The sequence below is a fragment of the Podarcis gaigeae genome (assembly GCF_964106915.1).
Source record: "Podarcis gaigeae genome assembly, chromosome: 8".
Taxonomy (NCBI): domain Eukaryota; kingdom Metazoa; phylum Chordata; class Lepidosauria; order Squamata; family Lacertidae; genus Podarcis; species Podarcis gaigeae.
In genome coordinates this window covers 51,330,774-51,351,407 of record NC_139684.1, presented here as the reverse complement: position 1 = coordinate 51,351,407, position 20,634 = coordinate 51,330,774, and the positions used below count along the sequence as shown (strand labels likewise).

Sequence of the window (20,634 nt, the reverse complement as noted above, 5' to 3'; positions counted from 1 at the left end):
TTGTTTCTACGCAGAAGTAAGCTCCACTGAGTTCCATGGGGTTTACTCTCAAGAAAGTATCTACTGGACTAATAAAAATTGGCTCTGCATCTATTTTCTTCTGAATGCTAAAAATCTGTTTCACTTTTGTGGTTGCACCCCTAAATGTCCCACCCCTCAACAATGATTGCGGAGCCTCCAAGCAGTGCTGGATTTATGTACGGTTGTACCTCGGGTTAAGAACTTAATTCGTTCTGGAGGTCTGTTTTTAATCTGAAACTGTTCTTAACCTGAAGCACTACTTTAGCTAATGGGGCCTCCTGCTGCTGCCGTGCCGCCAGTATGCGATTTCTGTTCTCATCCTGAATCAAAGTTCTTAACCCGAGGTAATATTTCTGGGTTAGCGGAGTCTGTAACATGAAGCGTATGTAACCTGAAGTGTATGTAAACCGAGGTACCACTGTATAAGCTAAACAAGCTATAGCCAAGGTCCCCACTTTCTTTAAAAAAATTTAAAGAAAAAACACACCTGGATGTACATTTCCAAAATATAAGATAAAAAATAAAATAAAACCTACAAACAGCAACAGTGTTTTGTGTTGTGTAGGCTCCTATGATGTAGGGAATTGTATTTCAGTATCAGTTCAACAATTGCTTTGATAAAATACATATTTTGTTATGTGCAAATGACTTTAGATATCTATTAGGTCCATAAATTACCATATAGCATATATTTCACACAAAAAACAGTGACAATTTGTTGTTGGGAAAGGACAGCTGGACATATAAAGGGCCCCATTACCTTCAGTAGTTTAGGGCTTCATCAAACCTAAATCCGGCCCTGCCTTCAAGTACAGCCGGAGCCGCCCTCACCACCCTTTTCTGCGGTGGGCACAGAACAAATTACAGCATCTGACCAAAGTTTGCTTTGTTTCTTTTCTACCGTCCTCTCGGCGTAGCGACCCATCGTGGTCAATTCCTGTTGCCCGGAAGCGACAGAGTTAACTCTTCAGGTGAGGCGCTTCTTTCACCACCACCACCACCCCCGCCCCGCGCACGCGTACTTCAGGCTGCCGCCTCGCGGTCAGGTGTTAATTGCGCGCAGGTGTGGCGGGAGAGGCACGCGGAGCTCCGGCTGAAAAAGAGCGCGCGCGGCGCGCCGTGCTCACTTCGTGCTGGGCTGCTGCTGGGTGCGGGGTGGGCGTCGTTGCAGTCGCTCGCTCTTCAGGTTGCTGCAAGCGACGCAGGTGCGGGGCTTCCCTGCTGCTTCCGAGATTAAGGTGAAGGGGGTCTTTCAGGGAAAGTGTACCGTTTGCTTTCTGGGCGTTTCCGACTCGCTTCTGTCTAAGACGGATTCAGTGCTTGCTCCTGTCAGGTTTCCCTAACACGCTGAGTGGCATGAAATGGGCAGCCCTGCAGAATTATAAATCAAACGTTAATTTCAAATTGTGTAATTTCTGTGAACCTGGATGGAAGGAAACTCGGAAGCTCCTTTAGATGGCTGTGTGCGTTGGAGCCAACACCTAAGGGCTGAGGTACTTTGGGCTCTCCCCCGAAAATATTTGAGGGGACCGCCCCCCCCAAAGTTGATGGGTGTTGCCATTCAAATGGTGTGTGTGTGCCATGCCATGTGATCAATTTTTGTGGGGTGGTACTTACCTGGCCCCCCCCAATATTTTATTCAAGTTGGCACCCCTGGGTGGGTGGGTGACATCGCTTCAGCAATTATTCCCTTTGTTGCTATTTATTTAATGGGCAAGCTCTTTCAAGTGGTTCACATAAAACATAAGTATGCAATTGAAGTTTCTCTGTGTGGTTGGAGTCACTGGACTGCTTCCCTGGAGTTTCAAGTCACTCTGCTTCAGCCCTGGGTGACCTTGGCTTAGTCACTGGCTTTCAGCCCAGCCTACCTCATAGAGCTGTAGATCAGGGGTCAGCAAACTTTTTCGGCAGGGGGCTGGTCCACTATCCCTCTGACCTTGTGGGGGGCTGGACTATATTTTGAAAAAACAATGAATGAATTCCTATGACCCACAAATAGCCCAGAGATGCATTTTAAATACAGTGGTACCTCAGGTTACATACGCTTCAGGTTACAGACTCCGCTAACCCAGAAATAGTACCTGGGGTTAAGAACTTTGCTTCAGGATGAGAACAGAAATCGCGTACTGGCAGCACGGCAGCAGTGGGAGGCCCCATTAGCTAAAGTGGTACCTCAGGTTAAGAACAGTTTCAGGTTAAGAATGCACCTCCAGAATGAATTAAGTTCTTAACCCGAGGTACCACTGTAAAAGCACACATTCTACTCATGTAAAATCACCAGGCAGGCCCCACAAATAACCCAAAGATGCATTTTAAATAAAAGGACACATTCTACTCATGTAAAATATATGCTGGTTCCCAGACTGTCCGTGGGCCAGATTTAGGTGATTGGGCTGGATCCAGCCCCCGGGTCTTAGTTTGCCTAGATGGAGAGAACTAGAACCATTTACCCTTGGGGGTAAAGGTGGACTATGGATGTAATAATTCCTTCCTCTCCCATCTGCTCCATGCTTTACAACTTGTCATTTTAGTTTCACCCCACTGCTTCAGAAAGCCTGTATGCAATCTGACTTAGAAATGCAATGCCTCAGGTTTTAAAATTGGAAGATGTATTCTGACGAATTTTGACGCTGTTCCATCCCTGACCTTTTCAGGTAGGGCTTGTAGTAGTCACATGCTGGGAAATCTGTGGAGCTGCTGCCAGTCAGTGTTGACAGTACTGAACTGATGCCTTTCATCTTTGGGATATTGTCTTTCAGTGAGGAAGGCGGCACTCTAGAGTCTTCAGTCAGCTTTTCCAGAGGATGCCTAAGCTGGCGAAAGTCCTTTGGAACTGTATCCCAGGGGAAATTCTGGCCCACATATTTTCCTTCTTGCCTGCCAGAGACAGATTCAACGTTGTGCATGTGTGTGAGCGCTGGGCTTCAGAAGTGCATTCCAGTTCTGTTTGGGATTTTACAGAAATCGGGTAAGAGGCAGCATTTGCAGCTGGTTGCTTGTAGAGTCAAAAAGGAACATGTACGTTGTTGACCTTTCCTGCTAACAACCGTGTGTGTTACTGTTGATGATGATGTAGTTTTCATCAGGCACCAGTTAGCATGGTCAGCCATTAAGGATGCTGAGAGTTGTAGCCAGACAACATCTGGAACGCCACAGGTTCCCTGGCTTAAAGCCGCCTTCTCATTCTCTGCTGGAAGGCACATGCTTATTCTCTCCTCCACAAGTTCGGTCAGTATGGACTTAAAGGTGAATGAGACTCTCAGTAGTCATACGCACGCAAACCCCGCCCCCAATCTCCCCTTCTGTCAAGGGCACTTCCCAGCCAAGGAATGTGCACATCAGATACTGTAGTTAGGTATTGTCAAAAATAATACAGACACTTCTACAGCTCTGGATATCTACGCACTCCAATTTAGCACCTAGGCAGCTTAGTGCTCTGTGGAGCACTTGCAGCAACGGGGGGGGGGGCACTCCCCCTCTACCAGTTTATGTGCCTTCCTCTGACAGGCTGCATGTATGGAGACTGCGCCTGTGTGGAAACTTCCTCTGCTCATCGCTTTTCAATTCCCTCCTAGTTCTGGGGTACAGTGGTGCACGAGAGAGTGGGAAGCACCTGGCCCTTGCACTTGCCTGACCTGCCTCTTCCCCCCTCTACTTCTGACCCATCCTGTGCTCCACCCTCCAGCTTCTAAGCTTCCCCTGCCTCTGATTCTTGCCTCCTGGCTGATGCATGTTCCCATATACCAGTGGCCCCCTCTCCTGTGCCAGACTGCAGCCTACCTGCTCTCAGGGAGCACTCGGCGGCAGCCTGCCACTGACACTTGCTATGGGTGTAATGAAAGACATTGGGACACCTTCACAGGTGTATTGAAATGGTGAGAGTACTTCCTGGAAAGCCAGATCCTAGGAATTTGGCAAAGGTCCCAAATTAACTGAAAAGTACAAAAATTGTTTACGAAATATTTTTTTGCACCTCTCAGTAAAAACACGGTGTGTGTCATAATAGAGGATAGTGTCCTAGTGCAGGATTAAATCAAGCTGCATGGAGAGCATGTTGTAACTGGTGGGTTCCATTTCCTGCATGGTTTTGAGTGCACATTTGCAGTAGTGTCCACAAACAAGCATTTATTTTTGCTCACAGAATGTGCAAACTCTATTTGCTAGAGGTGTCTGATTATAATATAAGGATAGTCGGTCCTCCCTGACTCATTCTAACCTAGAAAGCTGAAACATGCTCCAAGCCACACTGTTTATACCTAGAAAAATCCAAATTAGCGTTAAGTGTACATTTCTCCCTCTAAAATGGGGGGGGGGGGGCGGCGGCGGCACAAAGTATACCTGAAAATGGTTAAAGCTCAGACTTAATAGTTGGTCAAACTATTATGCTTACAGGCTGACCTTGGGACAGTCACGATATCTCTCAGCCGAACCCACCTCACAGGGTTGTTCTGAGGGTAAAATGAAGGGGGTGGGGAAGAAACATGGATATTGCCTCAAGCTCCTTGGAAGAAAGGCTATTAAACATAGTTAAATAAAAGGTTGCTGGGGGGGGGGGGTGATGCTACAGCTGTAGAGTTGTCTAACTTGCTCCTAGATCTAGAAGAAATGCAAATTAGTCAGTGTTCCAGAGAGGAATATTAGAAGTGTTCATCTGCTACAACTCAAATTCAGCACTGCAGGAGTTCATGACTTCTCCCCAACCTCTTATTTCAGTTTTGACACAGAGGATGAGGACGATGAGTGCCTGTTGCAGTGGCTACAGCCGTTCCTAGGCTTCATCAGACACCTGCAGTTGGTGGTTGAGCAGTCCCTGGACCTGAACCGGAGACAAGCCACAGGCATCTTGGACACGTTGGCTTGTCGGAGCTGCAGGTTGCAGGGGCTCTGTATTGTATGCCTGGGAATAAGCCCCTATTTCTATTCCGGCCAAGATGTACTGCATAGCATCCGGAGTATCTGCCAGAGCAGGAATGGGATTGATCTCCAGTATATTGACTTTCGGCAAATGCCTTTCACTCTGGACAATGGGACTGTTCAGATGATTGCATCCAGCAGCCCAAACCTGCACACCTTGTTCATCAACAACCAAGCACCTGGTCCAATGATTCTCAAGCCAGACACCATCTCTGATGTTCTGAGGACCTGCCCTAAGTTATCTGCCTTGGGGGTCTGCTATGCCAGCTTATCTGAGAAGATGTTTTGGGAACTGCTGAAACCGAACAGAGGGCCGTTCCGGTTTCTGGACCTTTTCTATGAAGGCCTGGACGTCAACATTCCCAAAGAGCTTTGGGCTATGGTGAGTGAGAAGCACCCACAGTTCCGTGTGAGGCTGGAGTTTGCTCCAACAGTCCCTATAAGGAAGATGCTTGTGGTACTGAAGCCAACCATCCCTGTGGCCGCTTTGCATTTTGACACACCTCTGCACATGGCTGATCAGGTTAAGTTCATTGCCAGCACCTACAGCAGGACTTTGGAGAGGCTGGTCCTTTACAACGCCCCCTCTGCTGACCTCAACGCTTCACTAATAGAACTGGCAGGAAAGTGTGTGCATCTGAAAGAGGTTCACTGTTACTCTGCGGTTAGCGAAGCAGTGGTAGAAGCTTTTATTTTACACTGCCCAAGTTTGAAAAAATACACCCTGTCGGCACAGAAGTTCTCTTTTGATATTCCACCAGCAGTCGTTCCGTGATTTGACCAAAATGAGAGTTCATGCACACTTGTGTCCTGAAAGAGCAGCAACATTATTTGGCATAAACAGCATAAAAGTACTCTGTTGCTGTTTCCACTGAGTCCAGAGCCTGTTCCGGAGCCACAATATGGACACAGATTAAAAATAGGCAGGGCAGGAGTCAGTCCTATGGGTAGCTGTAAATTTTAAACCCACAAGCCCAACCTAGAGTTGAAGATAAAAGCATGTTACTTGAAATCAGTGTGAATAACACTGAAGTCTCTCTTAGTCTCCTGGATACAGTATATTTTAAATTTTATACAACTGCAGATTTTAGTATCCCCCCTGCAACTCAGACATCACAGATAGCATTTATCACAGTTCACCAAGATCTGCACATAAAACAATTTTAAACACTTTACTTGATATTCTATTTTGGTGAGAACCTAACTTTATTTTGCAGCGTATATTCTCAACCATAGTAAGTCCAAGGTGGTGTGATGGTTCAAGGGGCAGAAATTAGCAGGAGCTCTCTTGTCCTACAGTTGACTGACAGAGGTTTGTAAAAGGTCTGTTTGTGTTAGTTACTTTTAAGCTTTGTTGCTTAAACAAAGCCTTGTTTTTTAAAGCCTTGCCAAGAAGGAAACATGTTCTTCAGTCACTGTATGTCAGTCACTTTCTGGACTCTGGTGGCAATACCATTCCAAACTCCCCTACCATAGGTTTTGTATGCAGCTAAGTTCTATTCCAGAGTAGACACATCAAAATTAATAGATGTGACTAAATGGAGTCCAGTAATTTAATGGGTCTGAGTAGAACTGAGCTACATGCAACCCAGGGTTTAGAGGTATGCTATCCGAAGACTGCAGCTCTGATCTGGAGATCTGACTTATCTTCAGGAGTGTCTCTGATCCAGGATAGTCAGTGTCAGGTCACTATTTCAGTTTCTGAGAATTTTGAGGTCTACCTGGTTAGGGTGCCGATTATCATCCTTGTCAAGAGGATGGCTGCCTGGAATGGCAGCATCACAGGCTGAAATCCTATAGATGCAGCTCTCCCATATAGATGGGGGTATGGGCAAATGGCACTTTTTGAATGTTAGTTGTGCAGCTGCGGCAGCAGACATGGGTGCACATTACTTTCTAGTGATGCACGTATCTCCAGACACCCAAGCTTTGGACATCATTTCTGGATGGAATTACATGCATCAGTTCCCACTATGGAAGATAGGTGGGGATAACACAGTCATGGAGTTCTTCCCATCTCTCTGCCTTCTGTATGTAACTGGGAGTTTGGGACATCTGCTTAGGGCTCTTGTATTTGCAGATCATGGCTCTGAAACCAGCTGAGTCCAAGGTTCCTGCAGTCAATTAGGGCCTATCCACATTTACCTTTTGCCCTGAGCTTTTCCCGCGAAAACCCACTCTTTAGAGCTGAATCGGAGTAAACCTCAATTTGGGTTTTCCACAGATTGATGTTTACTCTGATTGAGCTTTAAAGAGCGGGTTTTTGCAAGAAGAGCTCTGGAGCAACAAGGGGGGGGGCACTCAGACATGGAGCTTTAAATCACATAATGTGCCTGGAAAGAGCAGAGGAACGGTAAGTGTGGATGAGCCCTTACCTGATGGCTGGATGGAGGAAGAGCTGCTTGTGAGCAGGGGCATCAGATGCAGAGGGTGGGCTCTGAGGCACTTACAGGGATGATGTTCACCGCCTCAACTGTCAGTCACTCTGCCTAGTGACACTAGTCCCCAGGTGGCACACCTTCAATTCTGCTACTGTGAATTGTCTCTATTGTAATAAATACTTTGAAACATTTTCCTTACTGTTGGAATTCTCCTTGCTGTGTTTGTCCTCTTGGAAACTACAAGAAAAAAAAATGAAATAAAACTTAAGGTGGCCTTCAGGTAGGTTTGCTTCCACTATCGCTTCCTCCAAGTTGCGCCATGGGGAAGGCGAAAGAGCCGCCCTTGGCCCTTTCCAGGGCTTTTGCTGACCTCCTGGCCTACTGTGTTTGTGCAAGCAAGTGTATTCTCTTTCCATGATGCTGCATCTTTATTCACGGCATTGTGCAATGCAAATAGCGGTGCGTTTTCATTCTGTGCATTGTTCAACCCGAGGGTTGGCCATGCCTGCCCATTGTGCTGGGCTTGGGAGAGAGCCAGCAGCATTGCTGATGTGATTTTTGTGGGAGGAGGATGTTTTCTCGGCTCTGCCTGGATCGCTAAATGGGTTTGTTTCTCCCTCTGACACACGCACAGAAAGGAAAGGGAGCTTTGCTGTGGGGCAAGAGATCATGGCACTAGTGTAGTCAGAGCACCACAAAAAACTATGCAGGACTCATCCACTTCCTTGGCTATGGATGGCTACCCCAGCAACGTACCAGCGTTCCTCACCAAGCTGTGGACATTGGTAGAAGATCCTGAGACCAACCATCTCATCTGTTGGAGTATTGTGAGTACAACTAATGTTGGGAGCTGCTAGTTTGGTGTTTGACAAGCCCTTGTAGGACACTGTGTGTCATATGCAACTTACAGGGGCTTCGTTAGCCAGAAACCACGCAGTGATCTCCGAGAGTGATGCGTACAACTGGTATTTTTCAGGTACCTAACCTAACCAGTCTTATGCATGTTTACTTCTATGCCGTGCTGAGTTCAGTGGGGTTACTCAAATGTAAGGTCTAGTTTGTGCATCAGACAGACTTGAGATGATGGAATTCTGGGCTACAGTGCTTCAGACTGTAGGTGGGCTGGAGTGTCAAGCTGGTTTGTTCCATGTTCCCAGCATAAGTTTCCTGAATGTAATAAGCTTAGTATATTAGGGAGAAAACTCTACCTCTGAGGGAGAAGGCTGTGTGCTAAGCGTGATGTGCTCGTTTGTTGTCTGTGAAGAGCTTTCCCCACTGGGGAGCACTTGGAAATGCAACTCCCCACCTACAAACTGTGGGCCAGAACCTCAGCACTTCATTCTGCATGGTGCTACATCAGTTGGTTCTCTACTGGTGAGGGTGGAGAAATTCAATTTGGTTCACATTTAAAGGTGAGCTTAAACTAATTCGCACTTTCCTAAACAATCGTTGAACCAAGACATGGCCATCCTTCAAATTCATAATTCTCCAAATTTTGCAATGAAATTCTCCAGCCAAGGAATGTTTGCAAAAAATTGGTAAAGTGCACATAAGAATGTATATATTAGTTAAAATAATTACACAAATAATAATTAATATACAAATATTAAGGAACATTGTTTTGCAAAAATGTGCATACTAAGAGAAACTTGCACTGAAATGCCAACAAATTGCAAACTGATGCAAAAAATTAAATGAGAAATTGACATTTGTCAGATTTGCCCATCCCTACTGTTTGCATGAAATTGTAGCTGCCTTCCCCTATCAAGTTGTTCCTGGAGCTCTTTTGATCACCTGTTTGTTTATTTCACAACTGTTTGTTCATAGCTGTCACCTTGCATAGGAAGGCAATGGGCCTTCCCGCCTTTCTCAACCTGGTGCCTTCCAGATACCTTCTTTGGCTGCCTGATAATCTGTGACCATTGCTCATACTGCCAAGGAGCTCAGTGTGACATACACTGTTCTCTCCGTCCTCATTTAATCCCCACAACAGCCCTGTGAGGTAGGCTAGACTGAGTGGCAGTGACTGGCCCAAAGTCACCCAGTGAGCTTTGTGGGAGTTTTAAACCTTGGTCTCCCAGGTCCTAGTCTGAGACTTTAACTTAACCACTAAACCACCCTGGCTCACTGGAAGCTGGGGCCCAGCAATATCAGGAGACACCATGTTGGGCAAGGGGAAGCTGTGAGGATCAGTGCAGCACACAGACAGACCCCCCCAAGTGTCCCTATTTTCCAGGGACGTCCCAGCTTTAGAGAAGCTGCCCTGGTTTCTGGTTTGATCCTGGAATGTCCCACTTTTCCTTAGGATGTCCCTATTTTCACTGGAGAAATGTTGGAGGGTATGCTCAAAGGTTATTTTTCCATGGTGATTTTAATTTCCAATCAGTTATACTTTCACTTTCTACATTTTAATAGCTTGTGAAGTGTTTCTTGATGGCTGTAAAAATTAGTTTTTGCACGTTACTGGCCGCTGTTTCATTTATCTTATAACCTAAAAGTGCTGCTAGTTTATTCTGATTACAGATAATGAAGTGTGTCAATGGTCATTGGCTGATATGGAGAAAATATAATGTTTGCTGGGGGGGGGGGGGTTGGGGGGTTGTTTTTGTTTTTGTTGGAAGCAGAAATTAGTAGGATTTAACTAGTTTCACCTGACCTCTGAACATGGGATATATGTCTTGAATGCCTCTAAGTGTGGCGGTGCTCAAATCTGCAGGACTTTTCTATAAAATTACCCACTAAATGTCTCAACCCAGACTTTAGAATCAGTAGTTAAATTTGTGGGTGAGAATTTTTAAATCATATTTTCAGGGTGGATGTTTTAGTTCTGTGTTGGGAGTAATGATGGAAAGAAAGAAAGTGAGCCGGGGTACTTTCCTTGGTTCATTCTCTTCCCTCCTTTCAGACCACTCTTGTTTGTGAATTTAAAAGAGAAAAAATCCTGCCTGCATCTTGAGCAAATTCTAACTGAGAACTGGTTCATGGTCTGGTTTTATCATTCTCAATATGGATAACTGTATTCCATAAAAGTAAAAAATACATTAAATGTAAATTCTGAAACATTGGGTGGTGCTCAGCTAAGTCATACTTAGACCCATTGAAACCAACAGACTTTACTTATGTAAACACAATGATTTATGTCGGTCTGCTCCATGACTAACATAGAATGCTGTCCTTTTGCAAAACCGTTTTAACGGTAATTTTTTTTAAAAAGTTTAAAATGCACTGTTTTGCTCTAGATACATATATGTGCACAAGCACACAAATATGATGTGTTGACAAATGTTTAATCCTACTTGGGAATGAGTTGATCTCCCTCATACTGCACTTGGACACCCCAGTAAACTGTGGGTGTTTAAGAGGATCTGGCCAGCAGACTGGATGTTGTGCTCTTGCACTCGCCAGTAACCTGATGTCACCACAACACTAGGTGACTCGACTTTAAAGAAAAGAATTAGGAGTACACTTGATGTGCATTCCCAGTTCTTCTTTTTGGCCATGGCGTGAACTTTTCCATACTTGATGTCATACATGATGATAGGCCTTGAAAAGTTGGGTGGGATTTGCCCAGTGCGCCCTGATGATGTGGGTCTAATTAGGCTGAACATGCTGGAGGTTTCCCACTGCCTCACTAAACTACAGATTGGTAAGATGTAAATGAACCTATCATCCTCTCCAGCCTCTTCCATGATCACAGGAGGACTTAAAAGCATTTGCTTCTAGTCAACTGCAGTGTGTTTTGTCTGAACCAATAAACCAATAAACTGTAGTTAGCATTAAGTAGTCCTAAATTCAAAGAAGCCACATTTGAAACTGTGGTTTCTGAAACTTGCTTGTTAGCCCCAGTTTTGAATCTGTACAGCATGGCAAGCCATGGTCAAATGTTTCCCAAGTTCTCTACCTGCTTGAGGAGGATGAGCAGGGAAGCATGTTAATCTAGGACAGTGGCATGGGGTTTAAAAGCTCTTTCTGTGCCTAGAAGACCCTTTACAGCCTTCACCCAAAACTTCTCCATTTTGGAGAAGCCATGTCAAACAGGCCCCTGCCACACACATCTGTTGTCTTACATAACATGAGATGTTAGGCAGGTATGAATTGGGAGTTAAATCACACACAACATATATGCTATATAAGTTGCACATTATGGAGTAATGTTGATCACAAGAACTTTGCATGTAAAACACATTTCAGGGAGCATCACATCTTGATGCTAATGAAATCAAAGAAGAGAATAAAGTTAAACCAGAACATCACTTTTATTTTCATTTGGTAGTGTGTGTGTGTGAGAGAGAGAGAGAGAGAGAGAGAGCGCGCGCATGTGTTTTTCTGACCAACATAAGCCACTCAACCAACTAGGTTTTATTGTCCTAAACTCATCTGACTGTGTTCTTAACACAAATTTTCTTCTCAGTTTACCAAATGGGAAAGCAAAACTGTCAATACAATAAAGGATTGTGAGCCTATTGTCTATTTACTTGGAGAGGTCTTTAACTAAAGATTAGATGGGGAAATAGAGACATTCTGGGTCACCTTGTGTCCCATGCAGCTGGATGCTACTTGGAAAAACTGTTTTCAGATAATGAAACTGGGAAATTATTTTTACAGGGATACAGAACACCATAACTATATATGGAAATGAAAAATGGTTCTGTAAGTTGACTTTTTCATGGAATTGCCCAGTTCCACCCTTACCTGATGAGTCCCTCTGGGGTCAGTTCAGTCTCTTGCTGTCCACTAAAATACGGTAGACCTCATTTTATTAAAGTTTGTTTAATGGACCATTTGATAAAATAGTGGAGGTGCATATTTCACAGAAGCTTGTGGGCTACTTGCACTATAGAATTACACTTGACTGCAGCAGCCAGTAAAACCAGTTCTTTTTTTCTGGGGGTATGCAGGGGTACGCAAACCCCTAAACATTTTGTGAATCTAAGTTTGGTCTCATTGAGGGGGCAGTGTTTCAATATGAGTAGGAAAATGAGAGTACCCATAAACATTTTTTAAAGAAAAAAAGAACTGAGTAAAACTGTTATTTTGTCAGTACTGGGGTTACTGGGGTCTGAACAGCAGCAGTTCACTGGAGGACTGCTAACTTCCACTTCTGACTAAGGAGGTCAGAAACATTAGGAAGACACTTTTTTAACAACGTAGTAATAGTAAATAAAAATAAAATAAAAATGTGCACCTCACCCCCAAGACCATTCCATTGTTAAATATCCACCCTCCCAAAAATTCAACCCCTCTTGCGGTGGTTTGACCCATTTCCGTTTTAACAGTACAAATTCTACAAATACCTTCCATATCTCCTCAGAATAATTTTTCCTGCATATTTTCTGTTTTACCTTAATGGCACATGTTAATTTATCATTAATAGCTATATCCCACACCTCTATATACCATTCTTCCATTTTGTATTCACTTTGCTACTTCCACTTCCTAGCTATAACAACTCTTGCAGCCATCAGTAAAGGAAGAGCTTTTTAATGGTAAGAGCTGCTCAACAGTGGAGCGGACTCCCTCAGATTGTGGTGGACACAATTACTGCTGAATGGGTATTGGGGGGGGGGGCTTGTTCTACCACCACCTTCTAGCAAGGAAGCTTGATCCCTATTTAGAATTGTAAACTAGTAGTGTGTAATGTGCCGAGATCTATACTGTAATTGGGAAGAGGAGCTATATTGATATCCACACACTGGGCCTGTTCATGCTTCCATTTGCCCAGGCACATTCCCCAGAGAAAACCCACGGTTTAGTGCCGAGTCGGCCCAAATGGCAATCAGGTTTTCTGCGGATTGCTGTTTGTTCTGATTTAGCAGTAAAGAGCGTGTTTCCCCAGGGAAACCTGTGAGGCAAACAAAAAACCACTCAGATCTGTGCCTAGGAAGCACAGCACAAGTGAAAAACCTCTTGGACTCACGCTTTCTAGGTGCAGGATGAGCAAAGTGTGAACAAGCCCACAGTTAAGAGTATGTGTTATATCTACATACATATATGCAGAGTATCTGTGTGTACACATTTTGGGATTTTAAATAAATAACACACTTCACAGACATAAAGATAAAGGGACCCCTGACCATTAGGTCCAGTCGTGGCCAACTCTGGGGTTGCGGCGCTCATCTCGCTTTACTGGCCGAGGGAGCCGGCGTACAGCTTCCGGGTCATGTGGCCAGCATGACTAAGCAGCTTCTGGCGAACCAGAGCAGCGCACGGAAACACCGTTTACCTTCCTGCCAGAGCGGTACCTATTTACTTGCACTTTGACGTCCTTTCAAACTGCTAGGTTGGCAGGAGCAGGGACCGAGCAACGGGAGCTCACCCCATCATGGGGATTCGAACCGCCGACACTGAACCACAGTTAATTACACGCTACAGTGTTTGTATTGTTGGCAGATCATAATAAAAAAAACCAAGGGAAGCCTTGTGGTCCATAAGAAAAAAAGTTCCAAAGATAAGGGATACTGTAATTTTATTAGGACAAACCAAGAAGTCACAAAAATGTGGCGACCTTTCCAGTTCTTCAAAACTTCCATCAGGCAAAATAATACACAAAGTGGGAAGGATGGGGGTTGGATGGAGATTTTATTATTATTATTATTATTTTATTATTATTTGGATGTTGCAGCAATGAGGTCTGCTTATGGGTTGGTGTTTCACGATGAAGACAGCAGACTTAAGTGCCTGTCTGGTGCTGAGGTACCAAATTGCACACCTGAGAAAATAAAACCTGGCTTACAAGATGGTTCGTTCAGTGTGCCTGGCTGGGCTGGGCGCAATGGCTTTCCTGGGGGGGGGGGGAGCTAGGCATGCTGACATCAGGTGCACCCACACCTGCACCCGTGACGTGCATGGTCCTGCACAAAAATTTGTAGGTGCCCTGCCTCTTCATGGGGAAAGTTGTGGGGGCTGGAGCGCCCACAGCCCCACACATTCGTCGCCTGTGGTTCTCTGCCAAGAGGCATTGTTTGTTAGTGACTGCGATTTTTGCATTGCATTGTCATTCAACATACAGTTTTCTCCTTTCTATACTTGCCCACTAAGATATTGCTTAATGCATCTGATAAAGTGAGCTTGACTCCCTGAAATGTCATGATAAAATATTGTTACATCTCTAAGGCACCACAAGCCTCACTCTTAGATTTTCAAGTATTTAAATGTGAATTAAAGCACCAACAAACACACCTCAGAAATGGCAGCCAGGATGCAAATTTCAGCCTGTCCTTTGTTTGAAAATGGTGTTTTGTTATTAATCCAGTTTCACATATTTGTAGAATCTGTTTAGCATTAGAGCTTTACAGTAATGAGCAGGTAGCTAACATTGTTTAACTCTTTTTTTTCCTTTAAAGAATGGTTCCAGCTTCCATGTTTTTGATCAGAGTCGGTTTGCCAAGGAGGTGCTGCCTAAGTATTTCAAACACAACAATATGGCCAGCTTTGTGCGACAACTGAACATGTGTAAGTAACATTCCCAAGATTTAGAAAGTACAGTCTTGCTTGTATGATGGAGGAAATGTCATGATTAAAATGAATTTTGTACTTTTGGTTTTAGTGCCAAATGTGGTTTTAGTACATTGCCAGACCTAAAAAGCAGAAGCACTAGAGCTGACTTCTGTATTTGGCAACCTAGTAAGTTAATGTTTGTTAGAGGCATTTAAGTTTATGATATATTCACATACAATGGCTGCCAAGAGCAGCAAAAGAAGAAGAAAAAAGGTGCCAGGTACTCTGTACTGGTGAGCAGCATCACAAAGAGGCACAGTTTAAAGGTGAAATAAACGGGATACCAGTTTTTAAATCTCACTTCTCTTCAAAGAATTGAGATAAAAATAATAGTGACATAAATAAAAAGTTATATATCAGCAGCTAGCAAGAGTTCAACATGAAGGAAGCAAGAGACGGGGGGCAGGTCGGGGAGAGAGACCACTGGTCTCTCGCTTTTCTGGGTCCACAGCCAGGGACTCCTTTAATCTGGAAGAGGCAGGGTAGGCACACTGAGAATTCTCCACTGCCTCCCACCTTCTTGGGGGCTCCACACAAAGTGGGAATAGTGGAAATATTGAAGATGTAGACTTATTGCTGATCTGGGATTTTGACAGATGCTTTTTTTCTCTGTCCTCTAGAACTGGCACACTGATTCGCAAGCACATTTTTGCCACATCCACACTTTTGTGCAGTCAAAGATGTATACCTAATGTGTAAATCAGCACCCCGCCCCACCCCTCCTCCTGCTTCTCACCAGGCTTCTGTTTGTCCATTTAGATGGCTTTAGGAAAGTGGTGAACATTGAACAAGGCGGCCTTGTCAAGCCTGAACGTGATGACACTGAGTTCCAGCACCTTTATTTCCTACAAGGCCATGAACACCTCCTTGAGCACATCAAAAGGAAGGTAGGAAATGCAAGTAACTATTAGGCTGTTGTGATCATGTGCTACGTACGGCCTGCTTGGGAGAGGATAGGAATTACCTCTTACCATGCAGGTGGCATATACATAACATAAGAGTAAAGGTAAAGGGACCGCTGACCATTAGGTCCAGTCGTGGCCAACTCTGGGGTTGCATGTGGCCAGCATGACTAAGCCGCTTTGGTTCTGGCAAACCAAAGCAGCGCACGAAAATGCCATTTACCTTCCCGCCAGAGCAGTACCTATTTATCTACTTACACTTTGATGTGCTTTCCAACTCCTAGGTTGGCAGGAGCAGGGACCAAGCAACGAGAGCTCAAACCATCAACATTCCAATTGACAAGTCCTAGGCTCTGTGGTTTAGCCCACAGCGCCACCCACGTCCCCCAACGTAAGAGTAGCACAATACAAAAAAAAGAAAACATTCATCCCCATCAAGTCCTAGTGAAAGCAGCATTGAGTCCAATGGGACTTAGGGCAGCTGCATACACTACATGGTATTATCATTATTATATTAAAATTAGATACCAGTTAATTGCCAAAACAGCTTCTAAGCGATTTACAAGTATAAAACCAATTACCAAAATATAGTTACACATCATTAAAATATGCAATAAATAATTGCATCAAAACATTAAAATCAATATCCACAATTAAAATATTCAGTGAACAAACCCATTAAAACAGCGAGCATTATATTGTTGTTGTTGTTATTTTATTTTCCACCCTCCTTCCCAGCTTGAGCTCTGTAGGATTATCTAAACCTGGGAGAGATCATGTGACATCAGGGATTGCCCCTGCCATAGTCCAGGCTCTGGACAAGGGAAGGTGTCCTCACCAGATAAAAATAACACTTGCCAGCAAATGTATTTATGTTTCCCTGACATTCACCCACTGCATTTTTAGGAGTACGCTTGCAAAAGCTCAGGAATGCACTGGGTGAAGAGGGCCTTAGTTGCATTTAGCGTTCCCTGGATTGTGTTTCCTACCTCACACATTTGCACAATGTATCCTTCTATTTCTGCTTCTTTCTTTGGTTGTTTCTGCAGGTATCCATTGTGAAAAGTGAAGAAACCAAGATGCGCCAAGAAGACCTTAGCAGATTACTGTACGAGATCCAGATCCTCCGGGGTCAGCAAGAGACAATGGAGTGTCAGGTGCAGGACATGAAGCAGTAAGTGAATGCTACCAGAAGCATCCTGGCATTGCAGGGGGTAGAACTAGAGGACCCTTGGGGGTCCCTTCCAGCTCCACAGTGCTATGATTCTATGGCAGTTACCTGAATATGGGCCCATCTTTACTCCAGATGTCAGACCTACGATTTCTATGTCAAAGATTAAGGCCTGACATTCAAATAACTGTAGACTCTCTCCAGTTTGGGTGAGCGCAAGAGCCCAAGGCCTGTGCCCAATCTCGGCAGGAGTTGTGGCAGGGGTCCGAATGGACCCAAAGAGAGAAGACAACAAAAATAGATGCAGCCTCATAGTTAGATATCTATATATAAAACTCTAAAGGTGCTCTAAGGACAACCTTCCCCTCCCTTTAGTAAGGGAAAGAAAAGTTACTGGCACTTATGATTTCCAGATTAGGTCAGTGGTGCTTATTCCGTCGTAGGTGTGTTTGAGATTGCTGCCAGAATCACAAAGGCCTACAAGTGCACATTCACTGTTTCCTGTGATTCATTGAGAGACTGTGCCCTCAGCCTGCCGTTCTCTATTCTTTCCAGGCAGAATGAAGTTTTGTGGAGGGAAGTTGTGTGTCTCAGGCAGAATCATTCACAGCATGAGAAAGTGATCAACAAGGTAACATTTCTGTTGATGCCAATAATGTGGTGGGGAGTATTTGCTACTTGCAGATTGGGGGGTGGTTGGCTTCGAGAGCCAGTGTGGTGTAGTGGTTAAGAGCGGCAGTCACATAATCTGGGGAACCGGGTTCGTGTCTCCGCTCCTCCACATGCAGCTGCTGGGTGACCTTGGGCCAGTCACACTTCTGTGAAGTCTCTCAGCCCCACTCACCTCACAGAGTGTTTGTTGTGGGGGAGGAAGGGAAAGGAGGTTGTTAGCCGCTTTGAGACTCCTGAAGGGGAGTGAAAGGTGGGATATCAAATCCAAACTCTTCTTCTTCTTCTTCTTCATGGAAATTGGCACATGGTCAATGGTCAGGGCTTTCTCAAGGAACTCAGGGGAATGTGGTTCTGTGCGACAGATGGGCTCATCTGATACAGGAGTGGGGAACATTTTCAACCCAAAGGGCATATTTTCTCATGAGCGGCATTCCCACATGGGCAACCTCTTAGGTGCCACATGCCAATGCTGGGCAGGGTTAGAGGCAAAAGTGGGTGGAGCAATAGAATGGACTCTTGCCTCTGTACAATAGGCTACATTCCAGCCATGCAAAGCCTCATGTTTATACACACATGCACACACACATTTCCACCTGTCCTTGCCCTCACAGCCTGAAGAAGACAAGCTTTCCTAATTTGTGCAGATGCTTCAGGACTAGGATAGCTACATTTCATCTCAGGAATCACCCAGGTTTCTGATCCAATGTGGCACAAAGTTGGGGTGCCTTCTGTTGCCCCTGGGCAGGGTAGCATCTATCAATATGACCACCCTCCCCAAGAGTCCCTTCCTATTCCAAGTGTTGCATGTTCACTGCATTCATTGAAGAGTGCACACTTTTGATGTATGCTTACATTCATGTTGAGGAAGATGGCCAGGTCTGTCTCATCTTGCCTGCCCCTGTCCTTCATTTTTGGAAACGTGAAAGTTGCCTTATATAAGAAGTTGCCTTACATCAAGTCAGATCATTGCTCCATCTAGATCTGCGTTGTCTACACAGACTGGATGTGACTCTCCAGGACTGCAGGTTAGGGAGCTTCTCAAAGCACTACCTACAGATGCTGGGGGTTGAACCTAGATCTCCATGCAAAGCATGTATCTTCTCCATGCAAAGCAGATGCTTGCAGCCCTCCTTCCCCTGGAAGGGAGCTCCTCCTTGTGTGAGCAGAGAGGTGGACGGTGGAGTGCTGAATCACTGTGCTGACTGACAAACACCTGACCTTGATTTCCCCTGACAGCTGATTCAGTTTCTCTTCGGCCAGCTCCAATCCAGCCCCAGCAATGCTGGAATAAAGAGAAAGCTGTAAGTACCCTCATGTGACTGCATGGACATGCACGGGCAAGAAACTAGTTGGGGGCTCACCCTTCATTTTAACCCCCCCTCCCTGCTCAGCTCCAAGTGGCGTGGTAGGTCACCAGACCTGGGCACCATGGTGACAGAAAAATGAATGGGGCTGGGAACTGATGAGTCAGAGCTGCTGACAGGTCTCATTCAGTGCCCTTGGAGAACCACCCTGTCAGCTTGCTGTGACCTTTGTTTTAGTGGTATACAGGGGATTGAAAGAAGAAAATTTGAAGAGAAAGGGGAGTGGAGGCAAGGTCCCCTGTGGAAACCACAGAGAGGTTTTCCAGTAATATCATTACAGGGGGCGGTTGGGGGGGAGGCGCACCTATGGGACTGCCAAGCCTATTAGGTGAGCTTATTAGGTGGCTGTAAACAGATGCAAAGTCTAGGGAAGGCCTGTGATGGTTTGCCATATGGACAGCCTAGGAACATTAGAGCTGCCTTGCTGGAGTAGACCAAGGGGAGGTCTAATTTAGGACTCTAGTTACAGGAGTAGCAACCCCACAGCTCTGGGCTCAGAGGACAAGCTGCTGTATTTGTGAGCGAGGGGTGGTGTGACTAGTGTTGGCAGGGGCTGATGGGAGTTGTAGTCCAAAACATCTGGAGGGCACCAGGTTGAAGAAGGCTGGTGTTGTGGAAATTGCTTTGAATGAGTGGGGAGCCTGGACTTCATGGAGCAGTTTCCGTGTGTTTGTGTTTCCAAGTGCCACCTGATCAGCTGAGAAGCCTCCTAAAGCCCCAAAGAAGCGCCAGCTGTTCTTTCCTTTAGCTGCCCCCGGAAAGATTCAATACTCACCCCCCAGAACCAATGAGCTTTTGATAGTGTTCTTACAAGTCACACATCAGAGTGACTGAGATTAAGGATTTGGGCTTCCTTCTCTCAACAGACCTCTTATGCTGGATGATGGCAACTCTACTCCACAAATGACAAAGTTCAGGAAGCATTTGTCTTTGGATCCCATTCATGACTCCTATTTCATCCAGTCGGTGAGTTTGGGATGACATCCATCTAATTTAGTCTTCTTGCCTGCTCTTATTTATTTGCAAGGTGCTAGCGATTAATCAAACATTTTTTAAAAAAGTTTTAATTATTTTTAAACATACACCTGAAGCTGTCTTTTCCCTGAGTCAGATCGCAGATCTATCTTGCTCAGTATTTGTTGTGTACAGCACTGAGTGGCAGCAGCTCTCTGGGATTTCAGATGGTAGACTTCTCCAGCCCTTACTAGAGATGCCAGGGAGTGAAACTGGGACTTACTGCATGCAAAACACATGCTTTGCCACACTAGGTTACCCTTTCAGTACAGATACTTGCAAACACTGTGAGTGACAGCAGGTGCTATCTATGAAGAAGCAGACATTCTTTCACATATAGGAAACATTTACTCTTTTTAAATGGTCCCTGCTGAAACAAGGGCCTGTGTGCTTCATCTCAAAGCAAAGGAGTCATGCTTCTGCCCCGCCCACCCCCACCCCCCGCTTCAAGATACAGTAGTTGCTTTATTCATGTTCGCATCTATGCAAATTTAATCAATTATTTAGTTAAATTTAAATTCTAATTCATTTAAATCAGATTGTTCCACTCAAGAATGCCTCCATGTTTTGCAAAAGCAACTTGTAGGCAGCGCATTTCTGTTTCACCAGGCCCTTTGGCTTTTAATCATCTGTGGCCTCAGAGGGGGGCATGTTTTAATCCAGTTTCTAAAAAATAGAATTGCCTTTTAGATTTTTCT

The 20,634-nt window shown here is 44.9% G+C and overlaps 2 protein-coding genes across 4 annotated transcripts in view; both read left to right on the top strand.

Moving 5' to 3' along the window:
* Positions 1–495: 495 nt before the first annotated feature.
* On the top strand, positions 496–7,465 carry LOC310849608 (F-box/LRR-repeat protein 8-like). 3 transcript variants are annotated; one of them, XM_083749973.1, is made up of 3 exons: positions 496–992; positions 2,781–2,989; positions 4,735–7,465. In XM_083749973.1, the coding sequence occupies exons 2-3, from the start codon at positions 2,826–2,828 to the stop codon at positions 5,708–5,710; spliced, it is 1,140 nt and encodes a 379-aa protein (XP_083606099.1). In that variant the 5' UTR covers positions 496–992; positions 2,781–2,825; the 3' UTR covers positions 5,711–7,465. The 3 variants fall into 3 exon arrangements, with proteins under 3 accessions (XP_083606099.1, XP_083606098.1, XP_083606100.1); XM_083749972.1 differs by lacking the exon at positions 496–992 and adding an exon at positions 1,092–1,259; XM_083749974.1 differs by lacking the exon at positions 496–992 and adding an exon at positions 2,499–2,675.
* A 513-nt stretch (positions 7,466–7,978) lies between these two features.
* HSF4 (heat shock transcription factor 4) overlaps positions 7,979–20,634 on the top strand; it is a 23,914-nt gene continuing 11,258 nt past the window's right edge. The window contains exons 1-7 of the mRNA XM_083749967.1: positions 7,979–8,143; positions 14,660–14,768; positions 15,573–15,700; positions 16,765–16,889; positions 17,442–17,517; positions 18,795–18,859; positions 19,789–19,888. Coding sequence (XP_083606093.1) covers positions 8,021–8,143; positions 14,660–14,768; positions 15,573–15,700; positions 16,765–16,889; positions 17,442–17,517; positions 18,795–18,859; positions 19,789–19,888 — 726 coding nt within the window. The 5' untranslated portion in view covers positions 7,979–8,020. The remainder of the gene's footprint in view (positions 8,144–14,659; positions 14,769–15,572; positions 15,701–16,764; positions 16,890–17,441; positions 17,518–18,794; positions 18,860–19,788; positions 19,889–20,634) is intronic.

What these genes read in the sequence shown, in the direction of transcription:
- LOC310849608 (XM_083749973.1), top strand. Translation starts at nt 2,826, where the DNA reads ATGCCTAAGCTGGCGAAAGTCCTTTGGAACTGTATCCCAGGGGAAATT. An exon ending in TGGGATTTTACAGAAATCGG is followed by an intron (nt 2,990 to 4,734) that starts GTAAGAGGCAGC and finishes CTCTTATTTCAG; the next exon opens with TTTTGACACAGAGGATGAGG.